The sequence below is a fragment of the Capricornis sumatraensis genome, chromosome 1, assembly GCF_032405125.1.
Source record: "Capricornis sumatraensis isolate serow.1 chromosome 1, serow.2, whole genome shotgun sequence".
In the NCBI taxonomy this organism is placed as follows: Eukaryota; Metazoa; Chordata; class Mammalia; order Artiodactyla; family Bovidae; genus Capricornis; species Capricornis sumatraensis.
The window spans coordinates 80,503,741-80,526,860 of NC_091069.1; the positions used below are offsets into that span (position 1 = coordinate 80,503,741).

A 23,120-nucleotide genomic window follows, 5' to 3' on the forward strand; every position below is an offset into this window, starting at 1 on the left:
AGTGGGGAAAGATCCTGGATTATAAGGTTTTATTACTTTTTCTTTCAAAGATACCAGTTCAACTTATCGGGATAACACCGAAGGACTTTTCTAAATGTGTGTGTGTATGTCTGTGCGTATGCGCATGTGTGTATTGTATACAAAGCAGAAAATGTAACAACTTTAGTGTTGAAAAGCCACAGACTTTAAAAAGTGAAATAAAATTCTTGAGAAATTTCCAAATTTGAAGGTAAGATCTGGAAAGTTTAGTGTAACCCATACATTTTTCCTTAGCAGCGGGTGCTTCCTTCAAATAATGCCCGTGGTCACTGTGGGGTCATTCTTCCTCCTTATGTCTCATGTTGATTCTGTCCATATGATCTGTACCATCAGGAAACCAAGTCGTTAATGAGAGAAAATGTTCTGTAACTCCCAGTGACTTGAGATGGGCATTAAGCATCAATGGCTGTTAACATTACAGAAGGAGACAACCAGATAACACGTGCCTCTTGCTTGGTGGTCTTGATTTTACCACTTGTAGTTTTTCCCAGAGGGATTGTACTTGAGATTGATCCGTCTCTCAGTCACCTGCCAGTTTGCAGGAATTACAGAGGACAGAAGAATGTGTTGAATTGCACTAGGGGTAAACAAACATCCAGATTGTGGGAAACTGTACAGGTTAAAAGGCCTGAGTTCTTCAACAGAAATTATAACAAGAAAAGGGCGAAGGGGGCACCTGTAGATGAAAGGACATATCATATTTTTTAAATGGATGAAACATTTCTGCCTTTCTGCTTTGCCGTCTTCAGTATGTTGGCTTTCATCCACGTGTTTATTGTTTCATGGTTACTATATGACTACTCTACCTCCAGACCTCCTGTCTGTATTCGGGGCAGGAAAGAGGACCAGTTACATCTTTACCTTTAATCTGAAAGAAAAAAAATAGCCAAAAGATTTCTACTTATATTCCAGTAGCCTGAATCGTCCTCTGGTACCTTTAGTTGTAAGGAAGATTGAGGAAACAGGTAGCCTGTCTTTGCTTGGGCACATGGATGTCCCAATCAAAGTCAAAGTTAACAACTGTTGGATGAAGGGCAGAATAAATTTCTGGAAGGTCGTTTATAGTAGCTATTCATAATTCTTACCCTGTGTTGAATAATCCACTGTATTATTCTGTATACTTTCTTACAAACCAGAGGCTAATAGATAATGAAAAGAAGTACGCCAACAGTTTGGTTACATTGGGTACAGTGCCAATGAGAGCAGAGTTTGTAATTAGCACCGATGTAGCTTCTTTACACAAACCCTGAAATCAGTTTCAGAAAAAGTAATGTACATGGGAGTTGAGATGCACACGCAGCAGTGGAAGAGAGGGGCCAGGAGGTACTGCTGGGGCATGTGCTGGGAGGCAGCAGATGGAGAGGAAGCGAGAATGGATGTTTGGGTTGAGTATTTGTGTGCTGGGCGTAAAAGCCTTTATGTTCATTATCTATTTCAACCTTACAACAGTTGTGTCAGATAGAGTTATTTTTCCCCCAATTTACGGAAGAGAAAACTGAGTCCCTGGGAAGTAAAATAACTTAACCTAGGCTTAACCTAGTGAGTGGTAAAGCTAGAAATTGCACCCAGTACTCTGGCCCCACAGCATGTGCTCTTTCTATTATACTACAGTATCTATCATCGTTTAATACATGCTTTCTGCTTTTTTGCAAATAGATGGTCTCTTACAGACAATTCAGAGTACATCTGGATTAGCTGTTATTCTTTTTATTAAGGCTATGTTTCATCCACCTGAAAAGATTCCTGATTTGGTAAGTGCATGTCCTGTTTAGAATTGTACTTTGTTGATAGTTAAACATGTTTTAAAAATATTTATAAAGAGTGAATTAAAATATTTTTTTTTCATAGTCTTTCTGATTACTCTTTTCTCTTATAATGAGTGACAGTCTTTGACAGTCTTGGGACTTCCCTGGTAGTCCAGTGGTTCAGAGTCCACTTTGCAATAAGGGGACATAGGTTTAATCCCTGATTGGGGAACTAAAGATCCCACGTGCCGAGGAGCAGCCAAGCCCACACACTGCGACTACTGAGCCTCTATGCCATAACTAGAGAGCCCATGAGCCTCAACAAAAGATCCTGCATGGTGCAACTAAGACCCAACACAGCCACAAAAATAATAAAACAAGTGACAATTTCAAAAATTTGGATAAAGCAGAAAGAAGGCAATAATAGTCACATGTAAATCCATCTCATGAAGATAATCATTGTCAACATTTTTGGGTGTACATCCTTGTTTTTTCCTAGCGTTGTTTTCAGTTCCATCTCTCAGTATCATAAAAGATATTTATAACATTAAAATTATACAGATGGAGAAAGAAATGGCAACCCACTACAGTATTCTTGCCTGAAAAAGTCCATGGACAGAGGAGCCTGGTGGGCTGCAGTCCATGGGGTCACATGACTGAGCACTCAGGCGTGAGGAGGGTGGAGGGAGACGGGTTGGTAGCAATAAACTGGTGGAACTGGGAAAAAAAATTACACAGAGATTGATGTATAGGTATATTTGGCAATAACTTTTTGGTAAATATGTTATTTTTCTTAAGACTAACCCAGATATTGTACTAGAAGCAGTTAGTTGTTCAGTGAATTTGATTATATGGACAGTGTAAGTTCATAATTTGGGCCATAATTCTTGGATTTAGTACTAGCAGTATTTTTTTCTTAGTGAGGAAACTTATTTTAGTTCTTTACTAAGAGCAAAATTACTTTATGCAAAATAGATGTGTACTGCTTTATGAGCTCACACAAAGTAGGATAAAGTTTAAAAATTCTAATTTCTCAAACCACCTCTAAAAAAAGCATTAGTTAGTTTGCTTATCCACCTGCAGGGGGCAATGTGTTGTGCTCTCCCAGTACATTCAGAGCAGCAAAATGGTCCATATACTTAGATTCAATTTTTTTTCCTTTTGATATAATAATTTTAACTCTTGTGGCTTTTTGCCTTTAGGTTCAGCTGTTTTTCCTAGGATGGTTCAGGGGATAGAGCATTTTGCATTTATGTTTTGAAGTATCTCTGGAAAGTTTTAGAGGCTTTATGTATATCAGCTCTGTTGTATTTTTGCAGATAAGTAGCGTGCTTCTCCGTTCCGTGGACCCCGCCAGCGCCCCCGAGTGGCTTTTGAGCTGCTGCAAGAGCCTTTGTTGTGCTGATGTCCCGCCGTCAGCTCTCCTCTTCCTGTGTCAGGGGACACTCACTATGTTGGACTGGCAGGAGGGGAGGATGGGCCCCAGTGGGGAGGCCCTGCTCTTGAATACTGTGCATGTTTTGTTCACCTTGAGTTCACAGTGAGTTTCGTCTCATATTTTGCTTTGCTCGTCAGACGTTTATAAGATGGCAGCTAAGTTAGCTTGCTTAGTAGTGCAGTGAAAAGTGGTCAGGGTATTCTTAAATTAAAAGGGAGATATGTGTAGAGAATGAAGTGGGTGTGAAGGTAGAACAGGAGAAGATGGGATGATGGCACAGAGAGAAATTTTAGTGGAGGTTAACTTGTGACAATTTGTCAAGTTAATTTTAGCATTCAGTCTCTTATGTAAGCATTTTTAAAAACCATGAATATTTGTATATGGATAATGCTTTTGAGTTTATGAATAACATCAACATAGGTAGTTCATTGTGATCCTCACATGTCTGATAGATAGGATAGGAAACCCAATCTATTGAATGGGTAAAATGAAGCTTAGCAAAGTAAATGCTTACCTAACAGCGTATTACCTACAAGCACCCAAGCCAGAACTGTTATGAGGTCTCTGACTTCATTGGATTGTATTTTGTGTGTGTGTGTGTTTTAATGTAAGTTATGTACATTTTGAAGTCATTATAACAGCTTTATTGAGGTATAATTTACTTTCCATACAATTCACCTACTTAAATTGTGCAATTTCAGTTATTTTTCTTCAGTATGTTTATAGGGTTTTACAACTCTCACCACAATCAACTTTCATTTCCGCCCCCAGAGAAACCTGCTTCATTCTAATATTCCCCCTCCCTGGCCCCTGAGTACATTTTTAAATACCTGTGAAACCATCACCACAATTAAAATGATGAACCAAGTTTCCTTGGGTGCTTTTTTGGATTAACTTATACAAAATGGAAAGATTTGAGATTTGTTTTGGCTGGGTTTATTTTTGTTGTAAATATAATGATAATTCAATTTTATGATCATTCTTTATATTTTTAAGGTCTAAATGATTATAAAATTAGATCCCTTTTGTTTGTCAGTTTATACTAATGTGCCTCATTTTTCTTCAGGATCAAGGAGTCAACTCTAGAAATGTTTCTGTCTAGGATTTTGGCATCTTGGACTAATTCAGCTATACAAGTCCTTGACTCAAGTTCCCCAAGCCTAAAGGACAGCCTGAATGGGAATGCAGATGTGGTTAGGAGGCTTTTGGACTATGTCTATACCCACTGGGAACATCCACTGGATGCTTTGAGACACCAAACCAAAATCATATTCAGAAATATTCTCCAAATGCACCAGCTCACTGTAGAAGAGTCAGGTTCAGATTTGACTGCTGATCGTTTCATTTTTGAACTGACCGAGAGTCTTCTGAGATTGGAATGGCATAGTAAAGGAAAGTACACATGCCTTGGTTGTTTAGTAGACTTCATAGGAGTTGACCATATTTTGGCATTAGCTAAAACCATTCCATTGCAAATCTTAGAGGTGATGGGGGACCAGTCTCTGGTGCCTTATGCAAGTGACCTCTTGGAAGCCATGTTTAAAAATCATAAGAGTCGTTTGAAATCCCAGGCTGCCGACAGCACTTGGATTGACGAGTGGCACGAGACTTGGGTCTCCCCTCTTCTTTGTGTGCTGTGTGAAGGAAGTCTGGATCAGAAATCTTATGTGATTGATTATTACTTGCCAAAATTACTGAACTGCAACCCTGAGAGCTTAAGCTATATGGTAAAGATTCTTCAGACTTCTGCTGATGCTAAAACTGGTAAGAAAATGAATTTTTTTTGTTTTAGTAATTTCTAGTTAAGCTGCTTAAATAGAGGTACCTATCTGAGATGTTGGCCATATTCAAAATTTAATATTACCATATAATGAATATGCAAATATGTAAATGGTAAAGGAGGATATTAAAGATAGAAATTGTGTATTGAAATGAATGTTTCTATATCCAGCCAAATAGGTTTTTTGGCTAAAGTCATTTCTGCAAGCTAAAGATTGATTGCAGTTATGATTTATGAGGTTTCCTTTATTACTAGGTTTTAATTCATTTTACCAAGTTTTTATTATTTGTTTGTCAGCCTGGAGTAGATGTTTGTGTGTTTTATATAATTTACTTATTCAGGTGGTTGAGATAGTAATTACAAATTGATGTAGGCAAGGTTAAAGACAGGTAAATTAGCAATAGTAAGTACTTATCTCTAGGAAAGAGAGAAAAATTTAGAAGCATGACCTCAGGAAAAAACTCTCTCTGGCTGTTGAGAATAAGTATAAACATCCCACTGGAATTCAGTAACTTTGAAGAAATCGTTGCATTAAAGCATAATTTAGTAATTAATGTATAAAACAATGATCCTGATCCATCATGTAAAGCTTACATTTATTATATTCTATTTAATGCAGGAGGAATAGGTACCCTCCATCACATTTTAAGGTTATTTCCAAATAAAAAGTTATTCTTTCAATCCTTCAAAGAATAACCATGAGATAGCTGGAAGATTTGATTCCTGTACATAGAAATGAGCCATTATTTATAATGTTTAACAATGATCCCTCTTGCATTTTTGAGAAGCCATCCAAAGCTGAGGATCCGTGAGTCTGTTCTGAAGCTAGACAGTCTTTATATTAAATCAGGGTCTCCTGTGAACCCAGAGCTCCCTGTCCTGTTAGTAACAGCTGATGTCCTGGCCTGCGAAAGCGTCAGGGTCTTTGTGATCCCCTTTTATCTTCTTTACTAAGAAGACACAGTAACTCCAAGATATACAGGGAGGTTTGGTGTTTGTTTTTAGAGAAATAATGGTGTTTAGCCACAGAAGTGTTTTTCTTATTTTTGGCTGAAAATCATTTTATTTATTTTTATTGTTTTAAATATTTCTGATTAAATTAAACCTGAGTTTTTTTTTCCTGATTGACTTGCTGGTTTATTTTTTAACTGTCAAGGAAAAGGTAAAAAGATCAGCCAAAAATTATGATTTCTTGAAGTTAACAATAAGTGGATTCAGTTTACAGAAATCATTGACATAAGACCTATTAAATCCTTTTAAATAATGATTTTATACTAGGAACATTAATTCATGTTAGAGTTTAGCTAAAAATATTATTTTTACTTTATGAAATAACAGTGTTAATGGGAAACATGGGAATTGTTGAATTTGTTAATAGCACAGTGGTGGTCTTTGTTGCTCTGTTTTTGAGACAACAGTAACCTTTTCCATCCTTAGGATCTTATGACAGCAGAGGGGCTCTGGGAGCTTTGATGGCTTGTCTAAGAACAGCTCGAGCTCATGGACATCTTCAGTCTGCAACTGATGCCTGGAGGGACCTTGTGTCCAGTGCAAGAATAAAGCAAGGCTTAATTCATCAGCACTGCCAAGTAAGTAAACAGTGTAATTGGGAATTCATACACGCAGTAGATCCCTGATACATTTATTCATGTATTAATAGCAGTGCAATATGGAAGCCCCCAACATTATGCCCACACTGTTTTAAGAAGGATGTGAAGCATGTAGACATTGCACTTGGGCTACTTAAAGTTTAGTTTAGGGAATAAGAAAACCTTCATAAGATAACTGGAAAGTCTTTTAAAAGATAGCACAAGTATATCTTTATGCATAAGAACTTGGAAAGCTTAGAAGAAGAGACTCGTCTGAGTGTAGGTGATGGTTGAGTAGGAAAGTGATTCAAGGCAAGGAAACCCTGGTGCCCACTCAAACTGGAAGTAAACAAGGGCTGGAGGGGGACTAAGGACATTGTTTGGCGAGAATGGAGTCCTTTGTCCATTCTATGGACGCATCCATTACTAGGCTGAAGACTTCAGGTTTTATCCAGTTGGTAACTGGGAGCCAGAGTCACTCCTCTTTTAGCCAGGAAAGTGGCATGAATGGAAACAGAGATGACTTTTCAGAGTGGGAGCAAAAAGAACCCAGGAGACCAGTGAGAAGTTCATGGCAATAATTGGAGAGTGAGGTGATGCGGTCCTGGGGCAGAATGGTCCCTGAGGAAAAGGAATGTAGTTAAACATTACTGTGGAATAAGAATCTTTAAGACTTTTAACTTTTGTAAATACTCAGTTTGTACATTTAATGACATAATTTTATAAGAAGTAATCACAGGATCTTTGGGATTATAGGACCTTTCTGAAATACATATATGTACACTGAGATTTATCTTTCTTTTCTGCCTTTGATACCTTGTGTAGATAATTAAACATGTTAGGTGGTTTAGGCTTTGCTTATGTCTTTGGGGCTTCCATAGTGGCTCAGATGGTAAAAAATCTGCCTGCAATTCAGGAGACCCAGGTTTGATCCCTGGGTTGGGAAGATCTCCTGGAGAAGGAAACAGCTACCCACTCCACTATTCTCGCCTGAGAAAGTCCATGGGCAGAGGAGCCTGGCAGGCTAGAGTGCATAGGGTCGCACACAGTTGGACACACTGAGCAACTAACACATCATTGAAAAATGAACATCTTGTTCTTTGGTGTATTTTAGGTGCGCATTGATACGTTAGGCTTGCTTTGTGAAAGTAATCGAAGCACAGAAATCGTTTCCACAGAAGAAATGGAGTGGATCCAGTTCTTCATCACATACAATCTTAACAGTCAGTCTCCAGGAGTGCGACAGCAGATTTGTTCTCTTCTTAAAAAGGTAAAATTTCTCTTCAGGAAGTGTAGGAAAGTGGTGAACTTTGCCCGAGCCCAGATTTGGGGAGAGTGTGGGAAGAAGGGTCATGGAATTGGACTGCCAGAGCTCTTTGTGGCACTTCTGTGAATTGCTTGTTCTGTGATCCAATTAAGTTTACATTTGGGCTTCAGAGTGAAAAAAGTCCATTCACTTTGGTGTAATAAGTCAATCTTGAGCTCTTTTTTTGAAAGGGGGAAAAAAAAAATCTAGCAGTGGAGTTTTCAGTGTGCAAGGTATTTTTTTAAAGTACTGTAAAAATATATATTTTTTGGCCGTACCTCATGGCATTTGGGGTTTTTGTTCCCTAATCAGGGATCAAACCTGTGCCCCTTGCAATGGAAGCATGGAGTCTTAATTATGGGGCTACTGGGAAGTCCAGGGTGTGAGGTATTTTAAGAAAACTTTAGTAAGAAGAGGAAGGATGGCCTTGTATTTTTATCGTTTCTATAAGTGCCTTTAGCAATGGTCTTTATTGAATCATTCAGCTTAAATTAATCACCTGAAATATTTCTGAGGTAAAGAATTGGTGGAGAATAGAAGTGAGTAAACCTAATCATCTTTAGGTTCACATTGACCTAAGGGAAATCAGAGAATTGTGGTTTAATAACTGTGTATTCTGATTTGCAGTAATACTTGAGTTTTTGGTTTTATAAATGTAAATGTTAATTTTCTGTCAGAAAGAAACACTATGGTAAATACTAAGAGTTTGAAAACCAGTACTCTCCTTGCCTGAAATTTTAGTCTAAAAAATTTAGAAAGTTCTTCCTTTGCCTTTCAAGCTGGTATTTCAGCTTAATGTGGCTCACATACACTTCATTTTTCTTTTTCTCAAAGTTGTTTTGTAGGATACAGGAAAGCTCTCAGGTACTTTATAAACTGGAGCAAAGTAAATCCAAGCATGAACCAGGAAATGAGTCCACCAGACAACACCCTTCTGTTTCTTTACAGCAGTATAAGGTAGGTGATTTCCAGACATACAGATTTTTAAGACACCTGAAACAATTTTGCATCTACGTTTAAGAGAAATAACACTCGTGCTGAGCAGCACTTCTCTGCTTTTTCCCCTCAAGCTGGGTTTTACGTATTCCTTCTGGTGTTTCGATACTTCTCTTAAGATAGCCTGAGTTGTGGAACCAGTGCTGGACTTGAAGTCTGTTACAGAATAACATTAATGGGCTAACCTTGATATTTGACAGCTTATGTGAGCCAGATAAATTTAGTACTTTAATAAAAGGTAATTGCTGCCCTGACTCCTCCACCCGCTCCCCAAGGAAGAGGACTGTTGTGTCTGGACCTTTTGCCCCTATTGTCTTAATGTGAAAGTGGCTTGACGTTTGTGATTCCTGACCCATGGTCCAGTTACTGGGGTTCTTCTCTATCCTGTTTGGAAGTGAGCCTGCAGAGTAGGACTGGATTTTAGGGCACTGGAGTTAATGGCCTGGATGGAACCCCAGATATAGCAGCTGTAGTCTGGGCCAGGGTTCAGTTTCTGTCCATCAGAACAGAATGGGCTTTTCACTGGTTTCTTACGCCAGATCTGTCCTCTCAGAAGCAGATGCATATTTTCTCGTAAGACCCAGATAGAGGACAGAGCTCACCTGTTTTATTTCATTTAGGGAAACAGGTATAATAAATGATGTAGTGGAACCATGACACAGTCACTCATCTATTTAAGGTTAAACATTATCTAAAGAATACAGAGGTTGAAATTAGCTTCATCTTTGTAAAATCTGAGCAACAAAACATAAGAAAGTCATAATCTGAACTTGAAGGGTATAAATTGACTCACAATTCTGCCACTGACCACTTGGCTTACCTTAGTGAGTCTATAAGTAGGATGAATAACCTCTCTAAAAAGGTTGGTTTTGAGGATTAAACAGGAATGCTATCTGTAAACTCTAAATCACTCTGAAAAACTTTGCTGGGCATCAGTAAAAGTAAGTATAGTTTGTACTGAGTATTTACTGTGTGTGTGGAGCAGTCATTTTTTAGTCCTTCAGAAGCACATCTCTTTTGCTTCTTTTTGCAAGGAATAAAATGACATTTGTGAAATATCAATTAGGTACTTAGAAACACAAAACCAATTTTGTGGATGACATTCTGAATTTTTGTGTATGTGCACAAAACTTTTGTGCTTTTGAAAACTAGTCCTTCAAAGTCTTGATCTGAGTCAGTCTCCTAGTTCTGACATTTTCTCCTTTCGGTAGGTAGACTCTTGTGGCTTTTGAAGGTTGCAACTTTGGAGCTGTTTTATGATCATCGTTAGAATAGTGGATGTCGTGTGCAGTGTCTGGTAGACCCTGCGCTAATCAACAAACTAACTGCTGTGGGAGAAGAGGAGGCTATGAGTTGGAAAAAGTGTCTTCTAGTCTAGTGAAGAAGGTTATTTCATACCTAAATAATAGCTAGTGTACTTAAAAATACATTAGTTATAGCAGTGGTCCCCCAACCTTTTGGGTACACAGTCCCTATGTTTTTGGTACCAGGGTCTGGTTTTGTGGAAGACAGTTTTTCCATGGACTGGGGTGGCAGTGGGGGATGGTTTCAGGGTAATTCAAGTGTATTACATTTATTGTGCAGTTTATTTCTATTATTATTACATTGTGATGTATAATGAAATAATTATACAGCTCACAATAATGCAGAATCAGTGGGAGCCCTGAGCTTGTTTTCCTGAGCTCAGGCAGTACTGTGAGTGATGGGGAGTGGCTGTAAATACAGGTGAAGTTTCACTCACTTGTCCGCTGCCCAACTCCTGCTGTGTAGCCCAGTTTCAAACAGGCCACAGACTGTTACTGGTCTGTGACCTAGTGGTTGGGGATCTCTGAGCTAGAGTACTTTTAGGTATAAAATGCTTTATATCAGTGTTCTCATTTATTCTTTAATGATAAATCTGTGAGAGAGGAATTATTATTATTGTCACTTACCAAGTGAGATAAGTGAAGCTTGGTAAAGTTGAATCAGCAAACTATCCAAGTTTCCTTAGCCCAGAAGTGGTAGAGCCAGACTCGAATCCAGATCTGCTCTGGATAACCAGATCAGAATAGCTTTCCCCTTAGTACCAGCTTGAGTGAAGGCTTGGAAGTAAGGGAGTGCAGAGAGAATTTGGGGAATGGTGAATTCACTAGTATGAGTGACGCATAAGATACCTGAGGGACAGAGGAATTGAATAACGGGAGATGAGTTGGAAAATCAAGTTGGGAATGAATAGTAGAGAGTTTTGAATGCTAGGCCAAGGTATCTGGAAGCCTGGCCAGAAGTCTTTTCTAGTGGAAAAAGACTAGAGCATATACTGAGCCCTTGCTGCATGTGTAGCAGACTATTTGCGGGACTAGGGACATAGAAGTCCATAGACTGTCATTCCTGCCTCCATTGTGGTTACAGTCTGGTTGAGGGAAAGAAGAACTATTTCTAAAAATGTAATTGCCATTGCAATTAGGATAATTCCTAAAGGATGAACTTGTTCTTGAATGTGGATACTATTCTACTCATTTATAATTAAAACTAGTTTATTGGATTTCAAAGGAATAAAGTCGTTAGGGCCTACTGGATAAATCCCCAAGGTTGTTTATCCTTGACTGAATGCAGGGATCCTGTCTAAAGACAGGGACTGGGGCTGCTTATATGCTGATGAGCTATATGTTGTCGGAGCATAGCAATATATGAGAGTCTTGAGGATAACAGCTTTTCTTCATAAGTTTTTTCTTTGGCCTTATGTAAAAGTTGTAATTATTTGTTTTAATTAGAGGAAGAAGATTTATCTTGGATGAAGTATTTCCCACATTGCTTTTTTTTTAAATTGCATTTTTACTAAAAAGTTTTCATTTTTGATCAGTTGTATAAACAGAAAGGCAGAGTAACAATCTCAAAGGTGCAGATAAAAGACACTAAAATAGTTGAGTCTTTGTTTTGAATTGTGTTTTTATAGTCAGATATCAAGTATTTAGTTATCAAATTTATCAAGTAATATATATTGGATATTTCTTTGGTCATTTTAAAACTTTAAAAAGTATACATACTTTTGATGCTTGAATGCTTCTGGTGAAGACAATCAGTATTCATACAGTTTTAACACAAGTCAAGGCAGAATGGATCATGTTTTCACCAAAAAAAAAGTTTTTTTCATCTGGACTATAGTTAGAATTGTACTTTTTGTTGTTGTTTTTAACTTAAAAAAAATCAGGTATAATTGATGTATTACATTAGTTTCAGGTCTATAATACAGTCATTCATTATTTGTGTGTATTGGGACATGATTACCACACTAAGTCTAGTTAACATTTTTCACTACATAAAATTATACAAAGTTTTTTTCTTAGCAGCTTCCAAATATATAATAGAGTATTATATATTGTAACTATAGTCACCATACTGTACATTACATCCCATGACCTATTTATTTTATAACTTGAAGCTTGTACCATTTTTTCAACGCCTCCCCCCTCCACCTTTGGAATCTGTTCTCTGTATTGCTTGGTTTTTTTGTTTTGCTTTTTACAGTTAATTTATTCTTATTCTATAAACAGTGAGATCATTTGCCTTTTTCTGTCTGACTTACTTATCTGTTTATCCATCCATAGATACTTAGGTTGTTTCTGTATCATGGCTACTGTAAACAATGCTGCAGTGAATGTGGGAGTACACATTGTCTTTTTAAGGAATGTTTCCGTTTTCTTCTGTACTCCTTGTTAACTCTATAAAGATAGGGTTCATTGAAGTCATGAGCCCATGGTCAAGGGTGCCAATCTGCATTGTCAAGCAAAGTGAACATCTAGTATTGCTTAAAAAATTTTTTTCTCTCTAAAGCAGAAAAAAAAAAATTCACCCTGTAGAATGATACTAGTGGTACTTCCAAGATAACCTGTAGTTCAGTTCAGTTCAGTCACTCAGTCGTGTCAGACTCTTTGCGACTCCATGGATTGCAGCATGCCAGGCCTCCCTATCCATCACCAACTCCTGGAGTTTACCCAAACTCATGTCCATTGAGTCGGTGATGCCATCCAGCCATCTCATCCTCTGTCGTCCCCTTCTTCTCCCACCTTCAGTCTTTCCCAGCATCAGGGTCTTTTCAAATAAGTCAGTTCTTTGTGTCAGGTGGCCAAAGTATTGGAGTTTCAGCTTCAGCATCAGTCTTTCCAATGAACACCCAGGACTGATCTTTAGGATGGACTGGTTGGATCTCCTTGCAGTCCAAGGGACTCTCAAGAGTCTTCTCCAACACCACAGTTCAAAAGCATCAGTTCTTCGGTGCTCAGCTTTCTTCACAGTCCAACTCTCACATCCATACATGACCACTGGAAAAACCATAGCTTTGACTAGACGGACCTTTGTTGGCAAAGTAACGCCTCTGCTTTTGAACATGCTATCTTGGTTGTTCATAACTTTCCTTCCAAGGAGTAAGCGTCTTTTAATTTCATGGCTGCAGTCACCATCTGCACTGATTTTGGAGCCCCCCCACCCCCACCCCGCCGCTGTTTCCATACCTATTGTAAGTTAGCACAATTATGTTTACTGTAAATTTTTTTTTTTTTTTTTTAGAATTTCATGTCATCCATTTGCAATAGTCTCTTTGAAGCATTGTTTCCTGGCTCTTCCTACCCAACTAGATTTTCAGCTTTAACCATTTTAGGCTCAATAGCTGAAGTTTTTCCTGTGCCAGAAGGTAAGTGTTCAGTTGTGTTTGGGAAAAGTGTTTTCTTGCAAAGCATACTTTGTCAACATTTTGCTTTTCTTGAAGTTTCAGGTTGGTTGTCTTTTGTTTAGATTCTTACGGGAGGTGTTAGTCTCATTAAGGGGCTTCCCTGGTGGCTCAGTGGTAAAGAATCTGCCTGCCAATGCAGGAGACGCAGATTTGATCCCTAGGTTGAAAAGATCCCCTGGAGAAGGAACCTGCTCCAGTATTCTTGCCTGGGAAATCCCATGGACAGAGGAGCCTAGTGGGTTACAGTCCATAGGGTCGCAAAAGGATCAGACATGACTTAGCAACTGAACAAGAAGTCTCATTATATAATTCTTACTTGGAGATAATTCAGTTTGCCAGTAAAGGGCATACGGGAGAGAAACTTTTTAGTGATTGTTACTTGCAGACCTGAAACTGCAGCTTTCATGGATTATGCTTATTATGAGAAGAGTTTCTAACGTCATCCCACTAATTTATGTGTTGCTGTTTTAGAATAGTGCCCAATCTGTTATCTTAAGTTTAAGCAATTAAAATAATAACAGTTTCTTTTATGTATAACATTCCTCAGTGAGTCTCTGTGGTTAAAATGTGGTTCCCCTTATATGCTATCTGTTTCATTCATCTCAATCTGGTTTTGAAAAGTCAACATAAGGATGTCATTTCCACGCATTCTGGTTTAATCGTACCCTTTGTTTCTCCTACTGTGAAGTACTCAAGAAGATGAATATTTAACTTCCCTCTTCGAGTTGTTTCATTTTCATTTTGACAGGAGATGATTCCTTTTATCCCCATAAACAAGTGTGTCTGTGTTTTAACGATGATTACTTGTTTGTGTGCGGTCTTCCGTGACTGTAGACAAACAGGAAAAGGTCCTGCTCTTTTGGAGGGAATGGCCAAAGGACCAGATGCTATAGACGGATTTTTTTTTTCTGTTTAAATTTTTAGGCAAAGTGTAATTATTTGGCAGGGAGACAGTTAATTTGCTGTTAATATAGCTTGCTTCATTTGAAAAAAACCCATTTCTTTCAAGTTTTCGTTTTGAAAACGTTGGAATTAACAGCAAAGTTTCAAGAATAGTTCAGCCATGTCCTCTCTACTTAGATTCATAAGTTGCTATTTTGTCAAATTTGCTTTACCTCACTGTTCTTTAAATTTTCTAACTATAACACAATGACCAAATTCCAGAATTAATGTTGATATGATGCTGTTATCTAATATACAGTTCTTATTCAGATTGTACCAGTGGTCCTAATAAGTGGCTTTTTATAGAATTTTTTTTCCCCCCACAATCCAGGAACTAATCCAGAATCACACAGTGCAATTCATTGTTGTGCTCTTTCAGTTTGGAAATGTTCTTATTTCATGACATTAACATTTTGGAAGAATGTATTTCGGTTTGTGCTGTTTTATTGTTTTCTTACGACTTGATTCAGGTTGTGCATTTTTGGCAGGAAAATGCATAGGTGGTGTAGTGTGTTTCTCAAGGCATGATAACAGGAGATGCATGATGTTTGTTTGTCCCATTATTCATGGTGATGAATTTGATCTCTTGATTAAGCTAAGTGTAGTAAACCGAAAAATGACCTCCAAAAGAGACCCACACCAAATCCTTAGAATTCATGAGAATGTGAACCTTCCTTAGAAAAGGGATTTTTGTAGATACGATTAAAGATCTTAAATTAAGATAATCTTGGATTATCTGGATGGGCTTTAATGCCATTGCAAGTGGTATTGTAAGAGCGAGGCAGAGGGCAGTGTGACAAAGAAAAGGAGTCGTTGTGACGCTGGAGGTGGAGATTGGAGTGCTGGGGCTGTAAGCTGGGGAATGCTGGCAGCCACCAGAAACCGAAAGAGACAAGGAATGAGTTCTCCCTTAGAGCCTTGAGAGTGATCATGGCCCTGTAGACACCTTGATTTTAGACTTCCGGCTTCCAGAACTGTGAGAAGATAGATTTCTGTGGCTTTAAGCCACCAAGGTCATGGTGATTTGTTATGACATCCACAATAAATAAAGTCAGGAGTACCCATCAGTTTATGGAATTTCAGTGGCGCTACAACTGAATTTAGCAATGAAGTTTTACCTGAGAATGACTGATTATCCATTTACCAAAAAGTTTTCTGTACATCGACTGTATTTTTAGTTATACCTAGGTATATGGGAAATATCTAGGCTGAATTATACTGCTAATTTTTCAATTGAGAGAATAGTTTAACATATTCAAATGCACTTTAAAAGTGAAAAACCTGTGTCATCTTTGTAATGAATGAATCACATATAGTTAGACAGTGACTGATAGCACAGTAATGGTGTTAAAGAGCTGAGAGGTGATGCCAACAGAGCAAACCATGCTGTACCCACTAACTGTGAAGGAGGCTAAAGAAACATGACTGGGGGCTTCCCTGCTGGTCCAGGGGTTAAGAGTTCACCTTCCAATGTAAAGTACAAGGGTTTGATCCCCAGTTGGGGAACTGAGATCCCACATGCCCAAGGGCAACTAAGCCTGCATACTGCAACAAAGATCCAACATAACGAAATAAATAAATATTTTCAAAAAAGAAAGAAAAGAAGCATGACTAAAAAATACAGGATGGGAAATGTAAATTCATTCATCTGTATCTCAAAAATATTAATGTAGGTTTTTGTATCATTTTATAGAAAGATTATGATTTGAGATTAGTTAAAATGGGCTGGAAGAAGCACAAGCTGGAATCAAGATTGCCAGGAGAAATATCAATAACCTCAGATATGCACATGACACCACCCTTATGGCAGAAAGTGAAGAGGAACTAAAAAGCCTCTTGATGAAAGTGATGGAGAAGAGTAGAAAGTTGGCTTAAAGCTCAACATTGAGAAAACAAAGATCATGGCATCTGGTCCCATCACTTCATGGGAAATAGATGGGGAAACAGTGGAAACAGTGTCAGACTTTGTTTTTTTTGGGCTCCAAAATCACTGCAGATGGTGATTGCAGCCATGAAATTAAAAGATGCTTACTCCTTGGAAGGAAAGTTATGAACAACCTAGATAGCATGTTGAAAAGCAGAGACATTACTTTGCCAACAAAGGTCTGTCTAGTCAAGACTATGGTTTTTCCAGTGGTCATGTATGGATGTGAGAGTTGGACTATGAAGAAAGCTGAGTGCCAAAGAATTGACGCTTTTGAACTGTGGTGTTGGAGAAGACTCTTGAGAGTCCCTTGGACTGCAAAGAGATCCATCTAGTCCATCCTAAAGGAGATCAGTTCTGGGTGTTCATTGGAAGGACTGATGCTGAAGCTGAAACTCCAATACTTTGGCCACCTCATGCGAAGAGTTGACTCATTGGAAAAGACTCTGATGCTGGGAGGGATTGGGGGCAGGAGGAGAAGCGGACAACAGAGGATGAGATGGCTGGATGGCATCACTGACTCGATGGACATGAGTTTGGGTGAATTCCGGGATTTGGTGATGGACAGGGAGGCCTGGCTTGCTGCGATTCAGGGGGTTGCAAAGAGTCGGACATGACTGAGCGACTGAACTGAACTGAACTGATGCTTGATACTGGAATAGGATTTTGATACATATATTTTCATTATTCCTCTTTTCCCTAAGGATTTAGTTAGCGTTGTTCCACTGTCTTCTGTCACTACACATGCCTGTGGCAAAGAATGAAGCCAGCCTGATTTTTTTCTCACTATGTAAATGAATTGAACTTTTTACCTGAATGACAAAAAGATTCCTTCTTTATTGTTGATGCCCAGGAATGCTATTAAGATATGTCATTATTTTGATTATTCTGTGTCTGTTCACCTAAAGCATGGTAGGACTTTGGATTCTAGGATAAGAAGGCTTACAAAGGGTTTTTTAAAAAGATGGATTCTTAAATTATTTGTACTTGGTTAGTTGAAAAATCACTTAGTTATCTTTTATATAATATATAACTTTTTGAAAGAGAATAAAGTAGGTTTAAATAAATTTTAAAAAATATTTATTTTCTTTCGTTTGTCCCTAGGTACTTTTTTGATTTCCTCTTTGATTTCCTGAGTGAGCCGTTGGTCATTTAGTATCATATCGTTTAGCCTCCATGTGCTTGAATTTTGCAGGTTTTTTCTAATAGTTGATTTCTAGCCTCATTATATTGTGGTCAGAAAAGATGCTTGATACAGTTTCAGTTTTCTTAAATTTACTGAGGCTTGCTTTACGGTCCAGCATATGATTTATCCTGGAGAATGTTCCATGTGCACTTGAAAAAAATGTGTATTCTGCTTCTTTTAGAGAGAATGCTCTTTAACAGTTAAGAACATCTGGTCTAATGTATCATTTAAAGCCTGTGTTTCCTTCCTGATTTTCTGTCTGGATGGTCCGCTGTTGATGTAAGTGGGATGTTGAAGTCTTCCATTGTTGTGTTACTGTCAGTTTCTCCTTCTATGTTAACATTTGCCTTATATATCAAGGTGCTCCTATATTGGGTGCATATATATTTATACGGAGAAGGCAATGGCACCCCACTCCAGTACTCTTGCCTGGAAAATCCCATGGATGGAGGAGCCTGGTGAGCTGCAGTCCATGGGGTTGCTAAGAGTCGGACACGACTGAGTGACTTCACTTTCACTTTTCACTGGAGAAGGAAATGGCAACCCATTCCAGTGTTCTTGCCTGGAGAATCCCAGGGACGGGGGAGCCTGGTGGGCTGCCATCTATGGGGTTGCACAGAGTTGGACACGACTGAAGTGACAGCAGCAGCAGCAGCAGCATATATTTATAACTGTTAAATCTCCTTCTTGAATTGACCCTTTGATCATCATATAGGGTCATTCTTTGTCTCTTATAACAGTCTATATTTTAAAGTCTATTTGTCTGATGCTAGTATTGCTGCTCAGTCTTTCTTTTGATTTCCATTTGCATGGAATACCTTTCTCTGTCCCCTCATTTTCAGTCTGTGTCTGTCTCTGGATCTGTATGAGTCTCTTGCAGGCAGCATATATCTGGGTTCTGTTTTTGTATCCATTCAGCCAGTTTATGTCTTTTGGTTGAAGCATTTAGATGAAGATAATTATCAGTATGTATGTTCGTTTTGTCATTTTATTAATTGTTTTGGATTTGTTTTTGTAGGTCTTTTCTCTCCCTTTTGTTTTTATGATAAAACTTTCAATAAAAACCCCTCAGAAAGTAGGCAGAGAGGGAGCATGTCTCAACATAATGCAGGCCACGTACAACAGATGTATGTATGCTAACACCATACTCAGTGGCGAGATGCATGAAGCATTGCCTCTGAGGTCAGAAACGAGAGAAGGGTGCCCACTCTCACCACTTTTATTCAACACGGTTTTTGGAAATCCTAGCCATGGCAGTCAGAAAAAGAAAAAGAAGTAAAAGGAATCCAAATAGGAAAAGAACTAAGACTGTCACTATCTGCAGATAACATGATGTTATACATAGAAAATCCTAAAGATGCTACCTGAAAACTACTAGAACTCTGTAATGAATCTGGTAAACCTGCTGGGTACACTAATAATGAAATATCAGAAAGAGAAATTACAGAAACAGTCCCGTATATCATTGCATCAAAAGGAGTGAAATACCTGGGAATAAACCTACCTAAGTAAGCCAAAGACCTACTCTGAAAACTGTTTTAAGACATGACAAAAGAAACTGAAGATGTTACAAGCTAATGGAAAGATACACCATGTTCTTGGATTGGAAGAATCAGTATTGCTGGAATGGCCATGCTGCCCTACAGATTAAATGCAATGGCTATCAAATTACCAATGGCATTTTTCACAGTACTGGAACAAAAATTTTAAAATTTGAATGAAAACATGTAAGACCCCAAATAGCCAAAGCAATCTTGAGGAAGAGTAACACTCCCTGACATCAGACTACTACAAAACTAGTCATTAAAACAATGTGGTACTGTCAAAAAAACAGACATATAGATCAATAGAGCAGAATAAAAAGAAGTAAACACATGCACTTACAGTCAGTTACTTTACAAGAGAGGAAGCAAGAATATATGTTGGAGAAAAGACATTCTCTTTAAAAAGTGGTGCTGGGAAAATTGGGACAGCTACATGTAAACATATAAAACTAGAACGTTCTCTAATGCCATATACAAAAATCAACTCAAAATGGATTAAAGTCCAACTCTTTGTGATTCCATGGACACTGTAGCCCACCAGGCTCCTCTGTCCATGGCATTCTCCAGGCAAGAATACTGGAGTGGGTTGCCATGCCCTCCTCTAGAGGATTTCCCGATCCAGGGATTAAATCTGGGTCACCTGCATTGCAGGGCTTCCTTCATAGCTCAGTTGGTAAAGAATCCACCTGCAATGCAGGAGACTCCAGTTCAATTCCTTGGTTGGGAAGCTCCCCTGGAGAAGGGATAGACTACCCACTCCAGTATTCTTGGGCTTTCTTTGTGGCTCAGTTGGTAAAGAATCTGCCTGCAATATGGGAGACCTGGGTTTGATCCCTGGGTTGGGAAGATCCCCTGGAGAAGGGAAAGGCTACCCATTCCAGTACCCTGGCCTAGAGAATTCTAAGCATGTTTACTCCATGGGGTTGCAAAGAGTCAGACACGACTGAGTGACTTTCACTTTTTGCATGAGATTCTTTACTGCAACACCACCAGGGAAGCCCAGAGAACAGTAAGAGGTTCCTTAAAAAACTAAGAGCAGAGTTACCATATGATCCTGCAATCCCATTCCTGGGCATATATCTGAAAAGATGAAAACTTTAATTCAAAAAGATACATGCATGTTCACAGCAGCACTGTTTACAGTAGTAAGATATGGAAATAGCCTAAATGCCCATCAACGAATGAATAAAAATGATGTGTAAACACACACACACATGCACACAGAGTGGAATACTACTGAGCCATCAGAAAGAATGTCATTTGCAGCAGCATGGATGGACCTAGACGTTATCATATTAAGTGAAGTCAGGCAGAGAAAGACAAATGAATGACATGACTTACATGTGGAATTCTTAAAAAATGATACAAATGAATTTATTTACAAAACAGACTCATGGACATAGAAAACAAACTTATGGTTACCAAAGGGGCTCATGGGGTGGGGAGGGGGGAGGAAAATTACTAGTTTGGGATTAACATATACACACTGTTATATATCAAATGGATGACCAACAAGGACCTTCTGTGTAGCACATATCTCTTAATAACCTGTAATGGAAAAGAATCTAAAACAAGTACGTATGTAACAATCACTTTGGTGCACACCTGAAATCAGCAGAAGATTGTAAATGAACTGTTCTTCAGGTTTTAAAAATGGTTATTTAAAAAATATATCTTCTCTGTAGAACTGTAATACTTATTATTTTATCATTTTTGTAAATTACTGAAAATATTTTTTATGCTATTGTGAGTGAAGTATAAGGTGTGAGTTCTTTTTATACTAATTTTCTGTTAATTTGGCTAAATAACTTCAAAATGTTGATTTCCTTTTCTTACTATTCACTTAAAAAAAAATTTTTTTTTTTAATTTTTAGGTAGAGTCCAAACAGTGTATCAGCTGAGTCATGATATTGATGCTGGTCGTTTCCAAACACTAATGGAATGTTTAACTGGCACTTTTGAAGAAGTGAAAATTTTAGCATTTGATCTTCTAATGAAGTTGCCAAAAACATTTGTACAATTTCAGGTATTTGGACTTTTCTTCTGTAAGTGTAAATGTGATGTATGCATGAAAAATTTCTATCTCAGCAGCAGATAAAGCAGTCTGTGGATTGTCTAGGCTCTTTGCTTCTGCCTTCTTGCATCTTCTGTTTCAGTTATCATTATTATCTCTGCAGTTGCAGGTGGTGGGATGGTGAAGGTAGGGATGGGTGGTGGGGCAGGAGGAAATATTGTAAGAGAAAGAAAATCCAGATCAGTGAGCTTTGCTTTTTAAAAAACTTGTTTTGATAAAAAGGGCAGTGTAGGAAGCAGTAGGTTTTATTTACAAGATTATTGATAGATTTCAGTAAACCGTGGTCGCCCCATTTCCCCTGGACCTGTTAATATTCGATCAAAACACATCACTTACAGTAACTTGATTTTTTTTTGAGATAATCTCTCTGCTTCGTGGACTGGGAAGTGCGTGTAAGTGAGGTAGAGAACATGTTTCTGATGTTCCAACAAGCAATAGCTAAACTGAGACTGAAACTCAGAGTACTTGAGGTTAACAACAATTCTCTCCCTGGGCGTTCTACCCCAGCTCCCATGCTTTTCCTCATGCCTTGCTCGTCCTACCTCAGGGTGAAAATCAAAGATGGGCTCAGGAATGAAGGCACAGCTTGGGAATGGGTCTTCAGGGGACCCGATAGCCCAGGTATTTGACGCTACCTTTGAGACCTAATCTTGGGCAGGGAAGTCATCAGTCGCTGTGGGGTACCTGGCTCTAGAGCTTCTCTGTGGCTCCTTGGGAGCTCTGTAGAGGCCATGGGAGCCTTCAGGGGTAGCAGCTGAGCCATGGTCTGGGCTGCAGCTATTAGGCTCTTGTAGATGCAGCGGGGTTCCGTAGGAGCACGTGTCAGAGAGCCCAAGGTGTTTCCACTGCTTCTGGAGGACATTGCAAAATCTCAGACATCTCTTCTGATTTGGCTTCAAATTGAGAGCTGCTCTCTAGTGTCTGCCTGTCCTGGTGGTCTTTCAGGGGCCTTGATGAACAGAAGCTTCTTCAATGGTTAGGCTGCTCATTTTTGTACTTTATGAGTTTTTTAAAGAAGATGCTTTCTCTTTCTCTATCTCCTTCTACCAGCCCTTGCCTCTTACCTTTCATCACACTGTAGCTTTGTATCATATATATAACTATGCCTCATTCTTGACTATTTTGAGAGTACCTGGAGTGAGGAAAGGTATATATTATGGTACCTATATGAAATACCTGGTTCTCACATGAACTGTGTAACTATTTTGATAAACGTGCATGGTATAGAGACACAAACTATAGAATTCAGGAAACTTAGGACATATGGCTTGCTCTAGGATTCTAGTGGTTATATATTTGGTCTGGCTTGTGTATTAGTAAACTGGTCCTAAGAATAGGCATTTGAGACTTTAAAATATTAATTATGCATTATACTTTCAAAGTCTTTGAGTAGAACTTATGTAGTATATAATTAACTTTTTAATATAGTTAACTTGAAAACATTGTTTGGATGCTGGCCTAATCTCTCTAAGGACCTGTATATTCATATTTTGATGGCATATCGTTCAAATAAATGACTTTACTACTCACCTAGTCTCTTGCACTTCTTTCTTTTGGAGCTACATATCCAAGGTCTTTTTGTTGTGTTTTGACTGTCCTGAAATGAAAGAACAAAGATGCTGTTTTAAATTCCAAAGGCTATTTATTTTGTTTCTTACTAATTGGCTAGTTAGGCAGTTTAGGGACTTATTGTCAGTTACAAAAAATGATTTAGATGCTTGATTGATTTCTTTCTAGTGTTTATTTAGATTTGAGCTTCTGACCAGTGTCTTTCAGTTTTTTAGGTCATAAAAAATTAAGCATGAAACAGCAAAGAATATAAGTAAAAGTAAGCTATATTTGAATCTATTAC

At 38.3% G+C, this 23,120-nt stretch overlaps 1 protein-coding gene across 3 annotated transcripts in view; it reads left to right on the top strand.

Moving 5' to 3' along the window:
* THADA (THADA armadillo repeat containing) overlaps positions 1-23,120 on the top strand; it is a 322,784-nt gene that overhangs the window by 10,321 nt on the left and 289,343 nt on the right. For 2 of the 3 annotated variants that reach the window (XM_068965145.1, XM_068965155.1), the window contains exons 8-15: positions 1,696-1,790; positions 3,104-3,324; positions 4,289-4,998; positions 6,425-6,591; positions 7,706-7,861; positions 8,732-8,854; positions 13,436-13,559; positions 21,069-21,220. In XM_068965145.1, coding sequence (XP_068821246.1) covers positions 1,696-1,790; positions 3,104-3,324; positions 4,289-4,998; positions 6,425-6,591; positions 7,706-7,861; positions 8,732-8,854; positions 13,436-13,559; positions 21,069-21,220 — 1,748 coding nt within the window. The remainder of the gene's footprint in view (positions 1-1,695; positions 1,791-3,103; positions 3,325-4,288; positions 4,999-6,424; positions 6,592-7,705; positions 7,862-8,731; positions 8,855-13,435; positions 13,560-21,068; positions 21,221-23,120) is intronic. The other variant, XM_068965164.1, reaches the window with a different exon arrangement.